The sequence below is a fragment of the Oncorhynchus masou genome, chromosome 6 (genome assembly GCF_036934945.1).
Source record: "Oncorhynchus masou masou isolate Uvic2021 chromosome 6, UVic_Omas_1.1, whole genome shotgun sequence".
In the NCBI taxonomy this organism is placed as follows: Eukaryota; Metazoa; Chordata; class Actinopteri; order Salmoniformes; family Salmonidae; genus Oncorhynchus; species Oncorhynchus masou.
In genome coordinates, this window is record NC_088217.1 from 64,750,905 (window position 1) to 64,773,904 (window position 23,000).

The 23,000-nt window shown below is 45.8% G+C and overlaps 1 protein-coding gene across 1 annotated transcript in view; it reads right to left on the minus strand.

Moving 5' to 3' along the window:
* Window positions 1–229: 229 nt before the first annotated feature.
* cckbra (cholecystokinin B receptor a) overlaps window positions 230–23,000 on the minus strand; it is a 51,267-nt gene continuing 28,496 nt past the window's right edge. The window contains exons 3-5 of the mRNA XM_064967978.1: window positions 5,728–5,989; window positions 1,214–1,341; window positions 230–795 (exon numbers count right to left, since the gene is read on the minus strand). Of these exons, the coding sequence (XP_064824050.1) occupies window positions 230–795; window positions 1,214–1,341; window positions 5,728–5,989 (956 nt within the window). The remainder of the gene's footprint in view (window positions 796–1,213; window positions 1,342–5,727; window positions 5,990–23,000) is intronic.

A 23,000-nucleotide genomic window follows, 5' to 3' on the forward strand; every position in this document is an offset into this window, starting at 1 on the left:
AAGTATTCCACAAAGAGCATAAACACCTGCAGCTAATCAGATAGGAGCAAACAAGCAAAGAAACGCCCAAGCATTCTGTCGGTTGCCATCCTTGGTCACAACTACCTGTGTACCCAATGCTACAGCCCCCTGTGTTCCCCCTATACAGGGTCCATATTAGGAAGAAGTCCTGCTGAGACTGAGGCTGTCCTAATGTGGACACTGTACCCCTATTCCCCTTCACAAATAATCAGTAGGTCCCCGCGGTGCTCACTGTGGTATAGCTGATCTTGGACATGGACGAAGGACCAATAGTCCCTGTCACTGTCATCTCATCATCCCTGCCGCCCCGCCTCCCCCGGCGGCGCCGACAGCAGGGCGGAGGGCAGTGGGCAAAGGTGGTGATCAACGCCTTGCGGAAGCGTGTATTCATAAAACAATAGATAACGGGGTTAACGCACGCCGATGTGTAGCTCAACAGGTGGATGAACGAGATGGGTGCCCCCGAGAGGAGCCGGTGGGCTGAGCTGATGTGGAAAGCCTTCCACGTGTTGGCCGTGTACAGGGGCATCCAGCAGAGGAAGAAGAGGACGGCAGTGACGATGAGCATGCGGATCACGCGCTTCTTGGCCAAGAGTTTAGCCTCCGAGCTATTGCTTCGAGGGTGCTCAGTGGACACTCTGGGTTTGGGAGGGGCCGGAGTAGGGGTGGTGAGGGTAGACAGCTCCATGGACGGTGGCTTCTTCGGCATCTGGATGTAGCAGCCATCATCGTCTGTGTCGTTGGTCACGGTGGTGTTTACTCCGTTCTTCAGTGCTGTGAAATGTACATGGAAGTCTGTAAGTGGGTCTAAATTGGGTGTAAGTGTGTAGGTGAGTGTAGGTGTGTAGGTTGAAGAAAGAGTACATGACAAATAATAGCATAAGCAAAGAGTTGATGACATAAGCCTGCATTGTGGGGAACATGCATTCACAAACAAATAGGCCTTATGAAAACAAAGTTATTGTATGAATGCAAAACCCTTACCCTGGCCCCAGCCTTATTATTTTCTGTTTTAAAAACCCTAAACCTAGTCCTTGCTCTCATTGCTTCTTCACAACACAACCCTATTTCAAAACCCAAATCCCTAACCCAAAACCTTAACTTCACTTGTGTAACTTTCAATTTGTAAGAAACAAATGAGATGTTCAATCAAATCCACAACAGGATGATACATGTGGTGTAGGAGTCTCACCACTGCTCTCTCTGTTTTGGTCCAGCTCAAACTTCATCCCCCGGCACAGCTCTCTGGAGATAAGTCCATAGGCAACGATCATTACCACCCCAGGGATGAAGAACAAGATTAAAAGCAACAGCATGTACCTGAGAAGAAAGGAGAGGGGGAAAATAGGGAAAATGAGAGAAAGAGGGAAGAAAGAGAGAGAAAGAGGGACAGGAAGCCAGACAGGAAGAGAAAAAAGTGACTTTGATCATTGTGGTCATAAAATTGCATAATATTTCTATGGTGGTCATTAACATTTTACCAATTATCTTTACATCATCCAGATGCTATCAACTTGGCCGTATACAAAAAAAAGTACAAATCCACTATTGTTCCTTCTACACACTTTGAGAATTAGTAGAGAGGAAGCCCTTATTTTGTGTTGTGTGAAATTCTAATGTGTGCGTGGGTGTTTTCCTCTGAACATCCTCCATGGATGGTTCCTTTTTCATCTCCCATCAGCCTTTGCAGCAGGTTAGGCTCTCATTCATTCATTAATGCAGCCTCTGATACTCAAAGCTTTTCATCAGTACTCTGTTTGATAGTGGGTCACATATCAGGGGTGGGGGGGACACAAGGTGACAGGAAGCAGGGACATACAGAGAGGAAGTAAATAGAGGTTAGAGGTTCCGGTTCATCTTTTTGTTTAGTCTTTGATCCTGATTCTCTATCGTCAGAGAGGAACATGGAAGGGAGCGAGGAACAGGTGCTACACTAATATTTCTGTTTCACATTATTTGAGGATTCTTCATGGCTGGCATCATTTGTAAGCATAATCATAATTACACACTCTGATTTAATAGCCAATTTGGGGAGTAGCCCGTAATGGACCCACAGTCCCTGTGGCTGTCAGTCCAACACCTTAGCCATTACACCAAGATGCTCAACCTCAAATAGGTCACCAAAGTAAGTACAAGTTGTGTTTCAATAGCATCTTTTCTGAAGTATATTGTAGTAACTAAAAATGATAGGTATTATATTTTGTGTGCTTGTCGATGACATCTACTGTCACCTCTGCTTTCATAATTTTTTAAATATCAATACACATTATAATATAAATCTGATTAAAATAATTTTACCTGTCACTGTAAAGAGAGTGGCCCCTTCCCCAGACCCCTTCCCTTTTTCCACATGTTGTTAGGTTACGGCTGTTAGACATGTGTATAGGTGGCAGGGAAGTCAGGCGCAGGAGAGTCAAACGGAGTGTAAAATGGAGTCTTTTAATAATGTCAAAGTAACATGCTCCATAACACTAAATAGAAAAAATGAATATAAATAAATATGGGTACGAAGACCCGTCGCGCACCTATACAAAAATCACTACACTGACGATAAACAATCTCTGACAAAGACATGAGGGGAAACAGAGGGTTAAATACACAACAGGTAATGAATGGGATTGAAAACAGGTGTGTGGGAAGACAAGACAAAACCAATGGAAAATGAAAAATGGATCAATGATGGCTAGAAGACCGGTGACGTCGAACGCCGAGCACTGCCCGAAGAAGGAGAGGCAACGACTTCGGTAGAAGTCGTGACAACGGCCTTATTGTTAAATGGATTAAAAACAAAAAATCCTCATCAATCTACACACAATATTCCATAATGTATATAAAAACATAATATTCAGAGACTCAAAATTGAGCTCAGATGCATCCTGTTGCCAGTCATCATCCTTAAGGTTAAGATGTTTCTGCAACTTGAGTGGAGCCCACTTGTGGTAATTTAAATGGACTGGACATGATTTGGAAAGGCACACACCTGTCTATATAAGGTCCCACAGTTGACAGTTTATGTTAGAGCAAAAACCAAGTCATGAGGTCAAAGGAATCTGTAGAGCCCCGAGACAGGATTGTGTTGAGGCACAGATCTGCGGAAGGATACCAAAACATTTCTGCAGCTTTGAAGATCCCCAAGAGCACAGTGGCCTCAATCATTCTGGAATGGAAGAAGTTCGGCCACCTGGCCAAACTGAATAATCGGGGAGTAGGGCCTTGGTCAGGGAGGTGACCAAGAAACCGATGGTCACTCTGACAGATCTCCAGAGCCCCTCTGTGGAGATGGGAGAACCTTCCAGACGGACAACCATCTCTGCAGCACTCCACCAATGAGGCTTTATGGTAGTGTGGCTAGATGGAAGCCACTCCTCAGTAAAAGGCACATGACAGCCCGCTTGGAGTTTGCCAAAAGGCACCTAAAGGACTCTCAGACCATGAAAAACAAGATTCTCTGGCTGACGAAACCAAGATTGAAGTCTTTGGCCTGAAAGCCACATCTGAAGTAAACCTGGCACCATACCTACGCTGAAGCATGGTGGTGGCAGCATCATGCTGTGGGGATGTTTTTCAGTGGCAGGGATTGGGAGACTAGTCTGGATTGAGGGAAAGATGTGACGGTTCACCTTCCAACAGGACAAGGACCCTAAGTACACAGCCAAGACAATGCAGAAGTGGCTTCGGGACAAGTCTTGGAATGTCCTTGAGTGGCACAACCAGAGCCCGGACTTGAACCCGATCGAACATCCATGGAGCAACCTGAAAATAGCTGCATAGCGACTCTCCCCATCCAACATCAGAGCTTGAGAGGATCTCCAGGGAAGAATGGGAGAAACTCCTCATACAGGCGTGCCAAGTTTGTAGCATCATTCCCAAAAAGACGAGGCTGAAATCGCTGCCAAAAGTGCTTCAACAAAATACTGAGAAATGGGTCTGAAAACTTATGTAAATGGAATTGTTATGTTTTTTATTTATAGATTTGAAAAATGAGGGTTTTGCATTTATACAGTGCTTTGTTATTATGGGGTTTTGTGTAGATTGATGAGGGGAAGAAAAATTATTTAATAGATTTTTGAATAAGGTTGTAATGCAACAAAATGTGGAAAAGGTCAAGAGGTCGGAATACTTTCCGAATACACTGTATATCCCCAAAGGACTCTTGCGGTTGTAGTGTAAATAAAAATAAGTATAGTCTGGGGGTGGGGTGGGAGGTTCTGACAGGCCACAATCAGTGAACAACTAAACTCAGCAAAAAATAAATGTCCTTTCACTGTCAACTGCGTTTCTTTTCAGCAAACTTAACATGTGTAAATATTTGTATGAACATAACGAGATTAAACAACTGAGACATAAACTGAACAAGTTCCACAGACATGCGACTAACAGAAAGGGAATAATGTGTCCCTGAACAAAGGGAGAGTCAAAATCAAAAGTAACAGTCAGTATCTGGTGTGGCCTCCAGCTGCATTAAGTACTGCAGTGCATCTTCTCCTCATGGACTGCACCAGATTTGCGAGTTCTTGCTGTGAGATGTTACCCCACACTTCCACCAAGGCGCCTGCAAGTTCCCTGACATTTCTGGGGGAAATAGCCCTAGCCCTCACCCTCCGATCCAACAGGTCCCAGATGTGCTCAATGGGATTGAGATCCGGGCTCTTCGCTGGCCATAGCAGAACACTGACATCCCTGTCTTGCAGGAAATCGCGCTCAAAACGAGCAGTATGGCTGGTGGCATTGTCATGCTGGAGGGTCATGTCAGGATGAGCCTACAGGAAGTGTACCTTCTAAAACTGCATCCCTAGCCCTGAGGCAATGCGATCTAATCTGTCCTAAAATAGAATTTCTTTGCAATAATGTTGCTGTGGTGCTCCTAAATGTCCGGCTATGACAATTCTGTTCAGTTTTACAGGGGGAAAAGGGAAGACTTTACTTTTAGGCAATTGTTGTCAGGATTTGGCCAGGGTTGTTCCGGGTTTTGGTCACTAGATGCCCCCATTGTGCTTTTTGACCTCATGTTTTTTCCCTTGTTCCCCATTATTATTTGCACCTGTGCCTCGTTTCCCCTGATTGTATTTAAACCCTTAGTTTCCCTCAGTTCTGTGCTCTGTGTTTGTATGTTAGCACCCAGCCCTAGTTTTCTGTGTATTCTTGTCGATTCCGGTGGATGCTCTTGTGGAATTCTGTTTTTGTTTTTGAGTATCTCTTGAGGCTTTTTTGTGCTATTCCTACCACCTTTTGGATTTGCCATTTTTTGTATTGAAGGATTTCTCCTTTTTACTTTATTAAATACACCGTCTTAAGTACTGCTGTGTCTGCCTCATCTTCTGGGTTCTGCTGACTATTCGTGGCTCAGTTGGTTAAGTGACTGTTTCTCACTCCGGAGACCCAGGTTCGTAACCGGGTCCTGACAATTGTAATGTCAGTGGAAATATATTGAAAATAGCATAAAATGCCTCATTGCTTCCCTGATCAGAAAATCTTTATTTTGAAACAAAATCTATTCAATATAAGCAATCAAACATAAAAACAAACCGAACAAACCCAAGATACTTTTTTGTACAAGGGACTGGCAATCTATGTTCCATTGATGCCTGCTTACTTTGAAACTACCACACGAGAACTGCCAATTAGTGTCAAGAACTTATCTAAGGGACCAGTCAGAAGCCTGTTCTGACCACTGCACTCGAGGTCTCCAGTCAGAAACTCACTCACCATGTCTGTTCTACCCCACCGCTTGGCCATTCCAGGCGGCACATGTGGCCCGTAGTTTGGTCGGGTTTGGGGAAGGACTTGAGTTGGCTGAACACTGGGTAGGGCACCATCATGACCAACGACAACACCCAGATGGCAGCGATGACCCGGTAGGCGTGGGAACGAGTCTGCCATGCCCGCGACTTCAGTGGGTTGCAGATGGCGCTGTACCTCTCGGTCGCAATGGCGACCAGGCTGAAGGTGGAGATGCTGACGGAGAGCGCTATGGGAACGCAGGGAAGGCGGAGGGGTCAATAAGAGAGAGATTAAAATGACAGTATCAACAGTGATCAGACCTGGGTTCAAATAGTACTTGTTTTATTTTCTTTCTGTCTGGAGTGCCAGATGTACAGGGTTTAAACTTTTAGCACCATTGAGCAAGGCAAGTTCAAATAAGCAGAAAACACATTTGAATGAAAACAAATACTATATTACCAGGTGATAAACACCTATATATTTGAGCAGGCTTGACACATCAGAGAGATGCAAGTATGCCACCAAAAAAGTGAAGACAAATGGTGAAACCTCTTTAGCTTATCATTAAGTAAAGACACGAAGTACATTACATTCCAGACAAATAGCCTCACACTGATGGAATCACACCATTGTCGTTCTGTCCTGCTCAATGTTAGACCTCTGAAGTGCATTATAATACCATAGGACACCCTTATAATTGGTTTCAAACTTGAATGAAAATCCTTTCGTGAAAATCTTCAACCCAAACTGTGTTTGCCTACATAAATATGTATGAAGCTGCACTGAGGGAGTGCGCTCAATCGGTCTGCAGTCAGACAAGGAGTCAGCAGTGAAGATGAATAGCATTAATAAAGGCATACTGTACCTGCACTAAACCGGCAGCCATTACCCAGAGACTCGCTCTAATATATTCCACCCACTAATCCTCCCTCCTTAGAAAGATCCACAACTTTAATACCAGACCCACCTCTGTCATGACTATCATTAATGTGATGACATCTATTTTATCAAATCAATTACCTATATTAATTATTACGTGATTAAATGAATCATGTAACAATTAACTCAATTGTAACTTGGGGCACTACGGAAAAAGTTTGTTTAATGAGTTATCGTTTCCCGAATTAACTCAAGAATTTGACAGAATATACCATTATCATACCAGTCATCCAATAATTATGACCTCATATCAGTCTCATTCTAAATGTTGTTGACTGCAAATGTGCACAAACTCTAGTCTAAATGATCATTCAGCGATATACAAATTGGCTTCATTATGTATTTACTAACTAACTAATCATACAGAATTACATAAACACACACAGGATAGATTACAGGTTGATTAGTAACATAATGCAATGAAAAGTCCCTAGTGGACTAACCCAGTATGACGGCTTGTTACATAATGAAAGGGATGGGCAAGATAAAGAGAGCAGAACAGACTGAGTAGGCTAGTGCATACATGTGGAAGCTATGCTCATGAGAATGAATACTTTGCACATGAACGACCGCTCATTCAAAAACAATTGCAATGTATATATTTACGATTGTATGTCTCAGCAATGTACTGGTCTGATGTAAATTTTGTTATGAGTTCTTAGTAAGCACTCTGGCAAAAGGGGAGTGCCATCCTTTTGGCATAATGTCTGTGCTCACGTCAGCGTGATTACTGACTGGGTAAAACTTTACATGAGAAACAATGATGTAATTTAGAAGGCTAAAATCAAAAATGTAATCTTCTCACAAATAGTTTTATATTGAATCATATATGTTTTACAACATTTAGATGTAACTCTGACATATACATTGTGAAGGTTACAATGTTTCCGTTATAACGTCTTTAATGATGATCACAGAATAATTAATTATCTGACATGATTATTGTTTGGATCTCCACTGAACTTCCCAAAAGTTTGGATTTCAAAACGAGAACATTCGTTTTGAAATCCAAACTTTTGGGAAGTTCAGTGGAGATCCAAATCTTTTGATGCTAAAGTTTTTAACATGAGTCTTTCTCTACACACAAGTCATTTTGGACTTCTACATACTGCAAGTCTAGAGAGAGAAAGTTTACAACTGGTTGTTAAAGTCATATAACCGGCCGCACTCCCCCTCTTCCTCTTTGGTGGGAGAGAGGGGAGTCTATCTTTGATTCTCACCCAGGAGCGAGAGTCATGACAACTTATACTCTATTTCACAATCACAGAAATGCTTTGTTTTCGCACTACACTTCTCTGATCAGCAGAAGGCTGCATCCACAGAGGCATTCATTTCATAGGCTAATATTGTTTTTTGCATGCACAGTCACAGACAGACAGACAGACAGACAGACAGACAGACAGACAGACAGACAGACAGACAGACAGACAGACAATTTGACCCTCTTGAGGTTTGGAAACCCCAGCTTTATAGTGAGCACTTGGCAGTATATTTTTCTAAGCACTATATGCAACGTGCGCTCCATGCTAAGATAATAGAATTCTACTCTACCCTCTGAAGTGAAGATTGTAAAGCTGTCTGCTCTGTGCTCAAATTACATTTTAAGTCAGCATACAGTACAATAGTATCGCTTTAATCTCTTACAGGGAATTAATTTACACGTCAGAATTTTTTATTTAACCTTTATTTAACTAGTTAATAAGATTTTTATTTTATTTACAATGATGGCCTACCAAAAGGCAAAATGCCTCCTGCAAAACACACATCATGACAAGAGAGACATCACAACCCTTCCAAAAGAGAGACATAAGACAACACAGCATGGCAGCAACACATGACAAGTTAGCATGATAGCAACACAACATGGCAGCAGCACAAACATGGTACAACATTGTTGGTCACAGACAACAGCACAAAGTGCAAAAAGGTAGAGACAGCAACACATCATGTGCTAAGCAGCCACAATGTCAGTAAGTGTGTCCATGATTTAGTCTTGGAATGTAGAGATCGAGACAAAACTATCCAGTTTGAGTGTTTTTTGCCGCTCCAGTCCAGTTTTCAGTTCCTGTTGTTCCCGCAGCAAACTGATCACATTCAAGGAGACACACAGAATCGCCTTCAATAAGTCAACTAAATTCAATTAGCTACAGGTAGAGGTTTGACTTGAACTTTGGAGGAAAGGTCTTCTTTTGTTCTATTTCCACCCATGTTTAAGCATCTGCAGCATCTGTATCATCACTTTGCTAGAGACCTGGGTTCAAATAGTAAGCTGTGCTTAATTGTACTTTCTTGGCACATCGGAACCAATGGGATACTCCCAAAAATGCAAACCCGCGAATCTGGCACTCTAGGCAAGCCCAAGAAAATTAACTAAGTAACACTTTATATTAAGTTGCCCTTACTACTATGTAATTGACACAGTAATAACTGAGTTAACAACATAGTAGATACATATGCGTTAGTGTGTACAGGAGTCATAAAAGTCATAAAAGATGGCGCCGACAGAGAGGGTAGTCGCTTCTAGTCCTTAAGAAATTGTGTAGTATTTCGTTTTTTAATGTATTATTTCTTAAATTGTGTCACGGCTTTCGTTGTGGGAAGGAGGAGCGGACCAAAATGCAGCGTGGTTGTTATTCATTTTATTTAATTAAAGAAACTATACACGATAAACTAACAAAATAACAAACGTGCGAAAACTGAAAACAGCCCTATCTGGTGCAAAACACAGAGACAGGAACAATCACCCACAAACACACAGTGAAACCCAGGTACCTAAATATGGTTCCCAATCAGAGACAATGACTAACACCTGCCTCTGATTGAGAACCATATCAGGCCAGACATAGAAATAGACAAACAAGACAGCCAACATAGAATGCCCACTCAGATCACACCCTGACCAACCAATCATAGAAACATACAAAGTAAACTATGGTCAGGGTGTGACAACAAGGTACGGACTCTGGCCGCAAAACCTGAACCTATCGGGGAGGGTCTGGGTGGGCATCTGTCCGCGATGGCGGCTCTGGTGCTGGACGTGGCCCCCACTTCACCATAGTCTTCCCCCACCTTGACCGCTTCCGTGACCTCCTAGCCACGGCAACCCTACTTAATAACACGGGACAGAGTGGCAGCTCGGGACAGAGGGGCAGCTCGGGACAGAGGGGCAGCTCGGGACAGAGGGGCAGCTCAGGACAGAGGGGCTCTTCAGACTCCGGCAGCAGCGCCAGACAGGCGGCAGACTCCGGCAGCAGCGCCGTACAGGCGGGAGACTCCGGCAGCAGCGCCAGACAGGCGGGAGACTCCGGCAGCAGCGCCAGACAGGCGGGAGACTCCGGCAGCACAGGAGAGGAGGAAGGCTCTGGCAGATCCTGGCTGACTGGCGGATCTGGAAGAGTCTGGCTGACTGGCAGATCTGGAAGAGTCTGGTTGACTGGCAGATCTGGAAGAGTCTGGTTGACTGGCAGATCTGGAAGAGTCTGGTTGACTGGCAGATCTGGAAGAGTCTGGTTGACTGGCAGCTCTGGAAGAGTCTGGCTGACTGGCAGATCTGGAAGAGTCTGGCTGACTGGCAGATCTGGAAGAGTCTGGCTTACTGGCGGATCTGGAAGAGTTTGGCTGACTGGCGGATCTGGAAGAGTCTGGTTGACTGGTAGATCTGGAAGAGTCTGGCTGACTGGCAGATCTGGAAGAGTCTGGCTGACTGGCAGATCTGGAAGAGTCTGGCAGATTGGCAGCTCTGGCGGCTTCTTGCAGACTGGCAGCTCTGGCAGCTCCTTGCAGACTGACAGCTCCTTGCAGACTGGCAGCTCCTTGCAGACTGACAGCTCCTTGCAGACTGACAACTCTTTGCAGACTGGCAGCTCCTTGCAGACTGGCAGCTCCATGCAGACTGGCAGCTCCGGCTGCTCCATGCAGACTGGCAGCTCTGGCTGTTCCATGAAGACTGACAGCTCTGGCTGCTCCATGCAGACTGACAGCTCTGGCTGCTCCATGCAGACTGGCTGCTCCATGCAGGCTGGCAGCTCTGGCTGCGCTAAACAAGCAGGAGACTCCGGCAACGCTTTAGAGGCGGAAGGCTCTGGCAGCGCTAAACAGGCGGGAGACTCCTGCAGCGCAGGAGAGGAGGAAGGCTCTGGCTGCGCTGAACAGGCGGGAGACTCCGGCAGCGCAGGAGAGGAGAAAGGCTCCGGCAGCGCTGGAGAGGCTAGAGGCTCCGGCAGAGCAGGAGAGGAGGAAGGCTCGGGCAGCGCTGAACAGGCGGGAGACTCCGACAGCGCAGGAGAGGAGAAAGGCTCCGGTAGCACTGGAGAGGCGAGGCACACTGTAGGCCTGATGCGTGGTGCTGGCACTGATTGTACTGGGCCGAGGACACGCACAGGAAGCCTGGTGCGGCGAGCTGCCACCGGAGGACTGATGTGTGGAGGTGGCACTGGATAGACCGGACCGTGCAGTCTCTTTAGCCCCCCGGTAAGCACAGGAAGTTTGCGCAGGTCTCCTACCTGGCGTAGCCCTACTCCCTGTGAGCCCCTACCCAATAATTTTTGGGGGCTGACTCTCGGGCTTCCTTCCGCGCCACCGTGCTTGCTTCGCCATCTCCATTCTCCTATAACCCTCTTCGCACTGCTCCAGTGAATCCCAGGCGGGCTCCGGCACTCTCCCTGGGTCGACCGCCCACCTGTCTATTTCCTCCCAAGTAGTGTTGTCCCGATATTGTTGCTCCTGCTGCCGCTGTTGCTTCTCCTCATACCAGCGCCTCTCAGCTCTCGCCGCCTCCAGTTCTTCTTTGGGGCGGCGATATTCTCCAGGCAGATCCCAGGGTCCTTCTCCAAACAATTCATCCTCCCATGTCCATTCCTCTTTATGTTGCTCCTGCTGTTGCTTTTGCCTGTTACCACGCCGCTTGGTCCTGTTGTGGTGGGTGATTCTGTCACGGCTTTCGTTGTGGGAAGGAGGAGCGGACCAAAATGCAGCGTGGTTGTTATTCATTTTATTTAAGAAACTATACATTACATTTACATTTAAGTCATTTAGCAGACGCTCTTATCCAGAGCGACTTACAAATTGGTGAATTCACCTTCTGACATCCAGTGGAACAGCCACTTTACAATAGTGCATCTAAATCATTAAGGGGGGGGGATGGTGAGAAGGATTACTTATCCTATCCTAGGTATTCCTTGAAGAGGTGGGGTTTCAGGTGTCTCCGGAAGGTGGTGATTGACTCCGCTGTCCTGGCGTCGTGAGGGAGTTTGTTCCACCATTGGGGGGCCAGAGCAGCGAACAGTTTTGACTGGGCTGAGCGGGAACTGTACTTCCTCAATGGTAGGGAGGCGAGCAGGCCAGAGGTGGATGAACGCAGTGCCCTTGCTTGGGTGTAGGGCCTGATCAGAGCCTGGAGGTACTGCGGTGCCGTTCCCCTCACAGCTCCGTAGGCAAGCACCATGGTCTTGTAGCGGATGCGAGCTTCAACTGGAAGCCAGTGGAGAGAGCGGAGGAGCGGGGTGACGTGAGAGAACTTGGGAAGGTTGAACACCAGACGGGCTGCGGCGTTCTGGATGAGTTGTAGGGGCTTAATGGCACAGGCAGGGAGCCCAGCCAACAGCGAGTTGCAGTAATCCAGACGGGAGATGACAAGTGCCTGGATTAGGACCTGCGCCGCTTCCTGTGTGAGGCAGGGTCGTACTCTGCGGATGTTGTAGAGCATGAACCTACAGGAGCGGGCCACCGCCATGATGTTGGTTGAGAACGACAGGGTGTTGTCCAGGATCACGCCAAGGTTCTTAGCGCTCTGGGAGGAGGACACAATGGAGTTGTCAACCGTGATGGCGAGATCATGGAACGGGCAGTCCTTCCCCGGGAGGAAGAGCAGCTCCGTCTTGCCGAGTTCAGCTTGAGGTGGTGATCCGTCATCCACACTGATATGTCTGCCAGACATGCAGAGATGCGATTCGCCACCTGGTCATCAGAAGGGGGAAAGGAGAAGATTAATTGTGTGTCGTCTGCATAGCAATGATAGGAGAGACCATGTGAGGTTATGACAGAGCCAAGTGACTTGGTGTATAGCGAGAATAGGAGAGGGCCTAGAACAGAGCCCTGGGGGACACCAGTGGTGAGAGCGCGTGGCGAGGAGACAGATTCTCGCCACGCCACCTGGTAGGAGCGACCTGTCAGGTAGGACGCAATCCAAGCGTGGGCCGCGCCGGAGATGCCCAACTCGGAGAGGGTGGAGAGGAGGATCTGATGGTTCACAGTATCGAAGGCAGCCGATAGGTCTAGAAGGATGAGAGCAGAGGAGAGAGAGTTAGCTTTAGCAGTGCGGAGCGCCTCCGTGATGCAGAGAAGAGCAGTCTCAGTTGAATGACTAGTCTTGAAACCTGACTGATTTGGATCAAGAAGGTCATTCTGAGAGAGATAGCGGGAGAGCTGGCCAAGGACGGCACGTTCAAGAGTTTTGGAGAGAAAAGAAAGAAGGGATACTGGTCTGTAGTTGTTGACATCGGAGGGATCGAGTGTAGGTTTTTTCAGAAGGGGTGCAACTCTCGCTCTCTTGAAGACGGAAGGGACGTAGCCAGCGGTCAGGGATGAGTTGATGAGCGAGGTGAGGTAAGGGAGAAGGTCCCCGGAAATGGTCTGGAGGAGAGAGGAGGGGATAGGGTCGAGCGGGCAGGTTGTTGGGCGGCCGGCCGTCACAAGAAGCGAGATTTCATCTGGAGAGAGAGGGGAGAAGAGGTCAGAGCACAGGGTAGGGCAGTGTGAGCAGAACCAGCGGTGTCGTTTGACTTAGCAAACGAGGATCGGATGTCGTCGACCTTCTTCTCAAAATGGTTGACGAAGTCATCTGCAGAGAGGGAGGGAGGGGGGAGGGGAGGAGGATTCAGGAGGGAGGAGAAGGTGGCAAAGAGCTTCCTAGGGTTAGAGGCAGATGCTTGGAATTTAGAGTGGTAGAAAGTGGCTTTAGCAGCAGAGACAGAGGAGGAAAATGTAGAGAGGAGGGAGTGAAAGGATGCCAGGTCCGCAGGGAGGCGAGTTTTCCTCCATTTCCGCTCGGCTGCCCGGAGCTCTGTTCTGTGAGCTCGCAATGAGTCATCGAGCCACGGAGCGGGAGGGGAGGACCGAGCCGGCCTGGAGGATAGGGGACATAGAGAGTCAAAGGATGCAGAAAGGGAAGAGAGGAGGGTTGAGGAGGCAGAGTCAGGAGAAAGGTTGGAGAAGGTATGAGCAGAGGGAAGAGATGATAGGATGGAAGAGGAAAGAGTAGCGGGGAGAGAGAGCGAAGGTTGGGACGGCGCGATACCATCCGAGTAGGGGCAGTGTGGGAAGTGTTGGATGAGAGCGAGAGGAAAAGGATACAAGGTAGTGGTCGGAGACTTGGAGGGAGTTGCAGTGAGGTTAGTGGAAGAACAGCATCTAGTAAAGATGAGGTCGAGCGTATTGCCTGCCTTGTGAGTAGGGGGAAGGTGAGAGGGTGAGGTCAAAAGAGGAGGGAGTGGAAAGAAGGAGGCAGAGAGGAATGAGTCAAAGGTAGACGTGGGGGAGGTTAAAGTCCCCAGGACTGTGAGAGGTGAGCCGTCCTCAGGAAAGGAGCTTATCAAGGCATCAAGCTCATTGATGAACTCTCCGAGGGAACCTGGAGGGCGATAAATGATAAGAATGTTAAGCTTGAAAGGGCTGGTAATTGTGACAGCATGGAATTCAAAGGAGGCGATAGATAGATGGGTAAGGGCCGAGAGAGAGAATGACCACTTGGGAGAGATGAGGATCCCGGTGCCACCACCCCGCTGACCAGAAGCTCTCGGGGTGTGCGAGAACACGTGGGCGGACGAAGAGAGAGCAGTAGGAGTAGCAGTGTTATCTGTGGTGATCCATGTTTCCGTCAGTGCCAGGAAGTCAATGGACTGGAGGGAGGCATAGGCTGAGATGAACTCTGCCTTGTTGGCCGCAGATCGGCAGTTCCAGAGGCTACCGGAGACCAGGAACTCCACGTGGGTCGTGCGCGCTGGGACCACCAGATTAGGGTGGCATTGCGGCCACGCGGTGGAGCGTTTGTATGGTCTGTGCAGAGAGGAGAGAACAGGGATAGATAGACACATAGTTAACAGGGTACAGAAGAGGCTACGCTAATGCAAAGGAGATTGGAATGACAAGTGGACTACACGTCTCGAATGTTCAGAAAGTTAAGCTTACGTAGCAAGAATCTTATTGACTAAAATGATTGAAATGATACGGTACTGCTGGAGTAGGCTAGCTGGTAGTGGCTGCGATGTTGACACTACACTAATCAAGTCGTTCCGTCGAGTGTGATAGTTTCTACAGTGCTGCTATTCGGGGCTAGCTGGCTAGCTAGCAAGGTTGATTGCGTTCCGTTACTTTAAAAGAACGACAATAGCTGGCTGGCTAACCTAGAAAATCGCTCTAGGCTACACAATTGTCTTAGATACAAAGACGGCTATGTAGCTAGCTAGCTGATCAAACAAAACAAACCGTTGTACTGTAATAGTTACTACAGTGCTGCTATTCGGGGCTAGCTGGCTAGCTACGTTAGAAGAACGACAATAGCTGGCCAGCTAACCTAGAAAATCGCTCTAGGCTACACAATTGTCTTAGATACAAAGACGGCTATGTAGCTAGCTAGCTACGATCAAACAAAACAAACCGTTGTACTGTAATAGTTACTACAGTGCTGCTATTCGGGGCTAGCTGGCTAGCTACGTTAGAAGAACGACAATAGCTGGCCAGCTAACCTAGAAAATCGCTCTAGACTACACAATTGTCTTAGATACAAAGACGGCTATGTAGCTGGCTAGCTACGATCAAACAAATCAAACCGTTGTACTGTAATGAAGTGAAATGAAAATGTGATACTACCTGTGGAGCGACGCGGAATGTTGACCGGGTAGTTGGAGTTCAATTCGGTAGAGGTTGGCTAGCTGTTGGCTAGCTAGCTAGCAGCATTTCCTACGTTAAGGACGACAAATAGCTGGCTAGCTAACCTCAAAATTAAGATAATCACTCTAAGTCTACACACTCTAAACTGCACAATTATCTTGGATACGAAGACAACTATGTAGCTAGCTGACACTACGCTAATCGAGTCGTTCAGTAGAGTGAAATAGTTTCTACAGTGCTAGTGGACAGTGGATGTTAGCTAGCTGCTTAGCTAGCTGCTGGGCAGATACGTTAGGACGACGAAATACGATAATTATGCAATTGTCGTTGATACAAAGACGGCTATGTAGCTGGCTAAGAAGAAATTGCTAAGATTAGGCAAATCAAACCGTTGTACTATAACGAAATGTAATGAAATGTAATGAAAAGTTATACTACCTGCGGACCGAAGTGTAGATGCGACCGCTCGCTCCAACACGATAAACTAACAAAATAACAAACGTGCGAAAACCGAAAACAGCCCTATCTGGTGCAAAACACAGAGACAGGAACAATCACCCACAAACACACAGTGAAACCCAGGCTACCTAAATATGGTTCCCAAATCAGAGACAATGACTAACACCTGCCTCTGATTGAGAACCATATCAGGCCAGACATAGAAATAGACAAACAAGACATCCAACATAGAATGCCCACTCAGATCACACCCTGACCAACCAAACATAGAAACATACAAAGTAAACTATGGTCAGGGTGTGACACATTGTTTGCCCAGAAAATCTTAAGTGTTATTACATACAGCCGGGAAGAACTATTCGATATCAGAGCAACGTAAACTTACCAGCGCTATGACAAGGAATACGAATTTCCCGGAGCGGATCCTTTGTTCATACCACCCAAGGCATTCGAACTGATTCCAGAGTCTGACCAAAACGACATTGCTACAGGAGGCATACACACCTCCCACCGCTTCTGAGTATTTTACTTGCTAATGTCCAATCTCTAGATAACAAGCTAGACGAAAATAGGGCTAGGGTTGCTTTCCAGAGAGACATCCGGGGTTGTAACAGACTCTGTTTCATGGAAACAAGGCTCTATGGTGACAAGCTGTCGGAGTCAGTACAGCCACCGGGATTCTTTGTGCGTCTCATTGACAGGAATAAACATCTCTCAGGGAAGAAGAAGGGCGGGGGTGTATGTTCCATGATTAACGACTCATGGTGTATATGTAACAACATACAGGAACTCAAGCCCTTCTGTTCACCGGACCTAGAATTCCTCACATACAAATGCCGTCCGTATTATCTCCCAAGATAAATCTTGTCCATTATTGTCACTGCGGTGTAAATCATCCCAAAGACAACACCACGATAGCCCTCAAGAAACTCCATTGGACTATGTGCAAACTGGAAACCATATATCCGGAGGCTGTATTTATTGTAGATGGGGATTTTCACAAAGCACATTTGAGAACGAAGCTACCTAAATTCTGTCTGCATGTCGATTGTAGTACCCGGGCTGGCAAAAACACTGGATCACTGCTACTCTAACTTCCGCGATGCATCCCCCGCCTTTTGTTCGGCAAATCCAACCACAACTCCATTTTGCGTCTCCCCTCCTATAAGCAGAAATTCATACAGGATGTACCCATGACAAGGACCATTCAACGCTGGCCTGACCAATCAGAATCCACACTTCAAGATTGTTTTGATCACGTGGAATGGGACATGTTCCAGGTACCCTCAGAGAATAATATAGATTTATACGCTGATTCAGTGAGTGAGTTTATAAGGAAGTGCATAGAAGATGTTGTACCGTGGATACCGCGGCATTCGCTCAAAACTGAAAACACAAACCACAGCATTTAACCATGGAAAGATGACTGGGAATATGGCCAAAAACAAACAGTGTATTTATTCCCATCGCAAGGCAATCAAACAAGCGAAACGTCGGTACAGGGACAAAGTGGAGTCGCAAATCAACGGCCCAGACATGAGACATATGTGGTAGGGTCTACAGGCAATTACGTAATACAAAAAGAAAACCGGACATCAAGGACTACGGGCCTCCCCTCTACTTCTCCGTGACCGACGTGAGTAAGACATTTAAACGTGTTAACACTCGCAAGGCTGCCGGCCCAGACGACATCCCAAGCTGTGTCCTCAGAGCATGCGCATACCAGCTGGCTGATATGTTTATGGACATATTCACTCTCTCCCTATCCCAGTCTGCTGTCCCCACATGCTTCAAGAGGGCCACCATTGTTCCTGTACCCAATAAGGCAACGGTAACTGAACTGAATGACTATCGCCCCGTAGCACTCACTTCTGTCATCATAAACTGCTTTGAGAGACTAGTCAAGGATCATATCACCTCGACCTTACCTGCCCCCCTAGACCCACTGCAATTTGCATACTGCCCCAATAGGTCCACAGACGATGCAATCGCCATCACACTGTACACTGCCCTATCCCATCTGGACAAGAGGAATACCTATGTAAGAATGCTGTTCATTGACTACAGCTCAGCATTCAACACCATGGTACCCTCCAAGCACATCATTAAGCTTGAGGCCCTGGGTCTCAACCCGCCCAGTGCGATTGGGTCCTGGACTTCCTGATGGGCCGCCCCCAGGAGTTGGTAGAAAACAACATCTCCTCTTCGCTGATCCTCAACATTGAGGGCCCACAAGGGTGCATACTCAGTTCCCTCCTGTACTTCCTGTTTGCTGATGACTGCATGGCCATGCACGCCTCCAACTCGATCATTATGTTGGCAGACGACACTACAGTAGTAACAACCTCCCACTCAACGTCAACAAAACAATGGAGATGATCGTGGACTTCAGGAAACAGCAGCGGGAGCACCCCACTATCCACATTGACGGTACCGCAATGTAGCAGGTGGACTGTTTCAAGTTCCTTGGCGTACACATCACGGACAAACTGAAACGGTCCACCCACACAGACAGTGTGGTGAAGAATTTGTAACAGTGCTTCTTTAACCCAAGAGGCTGACAAAATTTGACTTGTCAACTAAAGCCCTCACCGCCTGTATCACCGCCTGGTACAACAACTGCACCACCCACAACGGCAGGGCTCTCCAGAGAGTAGTGCGGTCTAAACAAGGCATCACCGGGGGAAAACTGCCTGCCCTCCAGGACACCTACAGCACCTGATGTCACAGGAAGGCCAAAAAGATAATCAAGGACAACAACCACCCGAGCCACTGGCTGTTTACCCCGCTGCCATCCAGAACGTGAGGTCAGTGCAGTTGTATGAAAGCTGGGACCGAGAGACTGAAAAATAGCTTCTATCTCAGGCAATCAAACTGTTAATTAAACAGCTATCACTAAAACAGAGAGGCTGCTGCCTACATACAGACTTGAAATCATTTGACACTCTAGCACTTTATTAATGCCACTTTAATAATGATGTTTACATAGTATCTTGCACTTCTCATTCCAAATTTATATACTGTATTTTATACCATCTATTGCATCTTGTCTATGCCGGTCGGTCATGGCCCATCCATACATGTATATGTACATATTCTTATTCCATCCCTTTACTTAGATTTCTATGTACTAGGTAGTTGTTGTGGAATTGTTAGATTACTTGTTAGATATTGCTGGACTGTCGGAACTAGAAGCACAACAATCACGCTACACCCACAATAACATCTGCTAACCACGTGTGTGACCAATAATATATGAATTGACTTGATTTGATCACCAGTCAAAAGTTTTGACACACCTACTCATTACAGGGTTTGTTTATTTGGACTATTTTCTACGTTGCAGCCCAAATAAATGCTTCACAGAGTTCAAGTAACAGACACATCTCAACATCAACTGTTCAGTGGAGACTGCGTGAATCAGGCCTTCATGGTTGAATTGCTGCAAAAAAACGCATACTGAAGTACACCAATAATAAGAAGAGACCTGCTTTGGCCAATAAAAACAATCAATGGACATTAGACTGGTGGAAATCTGTCCATTGGTCTGATGAGTCCAAATTTGAGATTTTTGGTTCCAACCGCCGTGTCTTTGTGAGACGCATAGTAGTTGAACGGATGATCTCCGCATGTGTGGCTCCCACCGTGAAGCATGGAGAAGGAGGTGTAATGGTGCTTTGCTGGTGACACTGTCAGTGATTTATTTAGAGTTCAAGGCACATTTAACCAACATAGCTACCTCAGCGATATGCCATCCCAGCTGGTTTGCGCTTAGGGGGACCATCATTTATTTTTCAACAGGGTAATGACCCAAAACACCTCCAGGCTGTGTAAGGGCTATTATACCAAGAAGGTGAGTGATGGAGTGATGGATCAGATGACCTGGCATCCACAATCACCTGACCTCAACCCAATTGAGATGGTTTGGGATTAGTTGGACCGCAGAGTGAAAGAAAAGCAGCCAACAAGTTCTCAGCATATGTGGGAACTCCTTCAAGACTGTCGGAATAGCATTCCAGGTGAATCTGGTTGAGAGAATGCCAAGTGTTTAAAGTTGTCATCATGGCAAAGGGTGGCTACTTTGAAGTATCTAAAATGTCAAATATATTTTTGGGTTACTACATGATTCCATACATATTGTTTCATAGTTTAGATTTATTCACTATTATTCTACAATGTAGAAATTAAGAAAGACCCTTGAATGAGTAGGTGTGTCCAAACGTTTGACTGGTACTGTAATTAGATTGAATAGGGTTGTTGCGGAATCAGGTATTACACAGTTGGAACAAGGAATGTGTAATTACACATTCATTTGCTAAAGGTTATTCCACCAGTGAAACTACTGATAACACATTATCTTGTTCCACTATGTAAGTAATGTTTTGTAATTACACATTTGAAATTTACCAATGAATTACCATGTTAATAACTAAAACCAGATATTACTGTGTCATAACTAAAAGGTGCCACTACTATAGAATCCACATGTAATACCAGGGTTGATAAATATGCTAGAACCTGGTAACAACAGGCACATCCTGTCATTAGCTACCGGCCATTTTCAATTAGTTTATTTCTATGTTATGACCCGGCTCAAAGGCTATGCCAAATCAAGTGTGATTTAAGAACAATTTAGTTGCATATGATATACTTGTAACTACCCAGGAGCAAGCAACTTAATCTAAAGTGAAACCCAGTTGGGTATAACCTTTATATGGAAAATGTAAAGCCTTTGGAGACAATAGGCTAACCAGGAGAAATTAGGAGACAGAAGAACATTAGGCCTATCCATTTTAGTAAAATGTTCTTATAATGTAACAATCAACTCTGTAATTACAATGTTGTTACAAGGATATACATGCATTTAAAATGATCTTACACAGGAGCAAGCAATTAAGGGGTATTTTAAATTACTTTGCAGTTACAATGTAGCATCCTTTGCAGACAAAAGGCTAACCAAGAGAAATAAGTAGACAGGAGAACATTTTTCAGTTGAACTTTTATTTAATGGATTTGAAAAAGATTCATATTCAAACCATTCAAATTAAATTCTCCATTCCAGACTCAAAGCAATAAGGATGTTACAATGTACTAACACAGGGTGGTGCTAAAGCGAGCTAGCATTTCCCCATCATTCACTAATGTAGCTGCTAGCAAAGCACTGCCACAACACGTTTTCCAACTCGGTCAATCAACATTACAAAATAAAATGTATGAAACATTTAGTTAACAATAGTAGTTCACTATTTTGAGAATTTCATTGCACTTTTGCACATTACAAACTTTATAAAGACTAAAGATAAAGAGACCGAAATAGTATTTGTGACTAGACCGAATACAGCTACAGACAACATTTACAATTGAACTATCACAAGTTTTGGACTTAATGTTTTGAAGCCAGAGGATGAGTCACTGTTAGTTTTAAACAAGATAATTGTACATTTTTAATTAATAACATTGACGATTGTTTATTTTCAATTCAAGTATTGATGATGGGTGTACTCTTGCTTTTATGTGTTGTATGTGTGTGCTTACTGTGACTATCAACCTGATATTGGCTACACAGGTGAATGAGGACACCACTATGCCACCAAGACTGAGCAATTGGCGGGCCTCCTGAGTAGTGCAGTGGTCTAAGGCTAGCTATGGCACTAGAGATTCTGGGTTTGAGTGCAGGCCCTGTCGCAGCCGGCAACTCATTGGTGCGGCTGGCTTCCGGGTTAATTGGGCATTGTGTCAAGAAGCAGTGCGGCTTGGTTGGGTTGTGTTTCGGAGGACGCATGGCTCTCAACCTTCGCCTCACCCAAGTCCGTACGGGAGTTGCAGCGATGAGACAAGGCTTTAACTACCAATTAGATACTACGATATTGGGGGGAAAACGGGGGAAAAAAATACTGAGCAATTGGGGGAGAAAGGCCTTGGTCAGGCAGGTGACCAAGAACCCGATGGTCACTCTGACAGAGCTCCAGAGTTACTCTGTGGAGATGGCAGAACCTTCCAGAAGGACAACCATCTCTGCAGCACTCCACCAAACCAGGCTTTATGGTAGATTGCCCAGACAGAAGCCCTTCCTCAGAAAAAAGGCACGACAGCCAGCTTGGAGTTTGCTAAAAGGAACCTAAAGGACTCAGACCATGAGAAACAAGATTCTCTGGTCTGATGAAACCAAGATTGAACTCTTTGGCCTGAATGCCTAGCGTCACATCTGGAGGAAATCTGGCACCATACCTACGGTGAAGCTTGGTGGTGGCAGCATCATGCTGTGGGGATGTTTTTCAGTGGCAGGGATTGGGAGACTAGTCAGGATTGAAGGAAATATGACCAGAGCAAAGTACAGAGAGATCCTTGATAAAAACCTGCTCCAAAGCGTTCAGGACCTCAGACTGGGATGAAGGTTCACCTTCCAATAGGACAATGCAGGAGTGGCTTCGGGACAAATCTCTGAATGTCCTTGAGTGGCCCAACCAGAGCCCGGACATGAAACAGATTTAATATCTCTGGAGAGACCTGAAAATGTTTAGCGACATTCCCTATTCAACCTGACAGAGTGTGAGAGGATCTGCAGAGAAGAATGGGGAAAACTCCCCAAATACAGGTGTGCCAAGCTTGTAGCGTCAAACCAATAATACTCAAGGATGTAATCGCTGCCAAAGGTGCTTCAAAAAGTACTGAGTAAAGGGTCTGAATACTTATGTAAATGTGACTCAACACCTGGATTCGGTCTAAAGTAGCAACATTCTTTTTTTCATTTCATGAAGGTAGAGACTCAGAGCTACAAAATGGTATATTATATACTGCATTTGAGGAACAATGGGAAAGTAATCTGGCTTCAAAAGTTTATAAACCTGTAAACTCACTTTTGAGAAAATGGTATTTTCGTATTTCGGTGAGAGAGCTCTTCTTTGTCTATACCCATTCAGCATCGTTCACACCCTCTTAAGCTTTAGCCCTACCCATCTCATTTCATTTTCGGA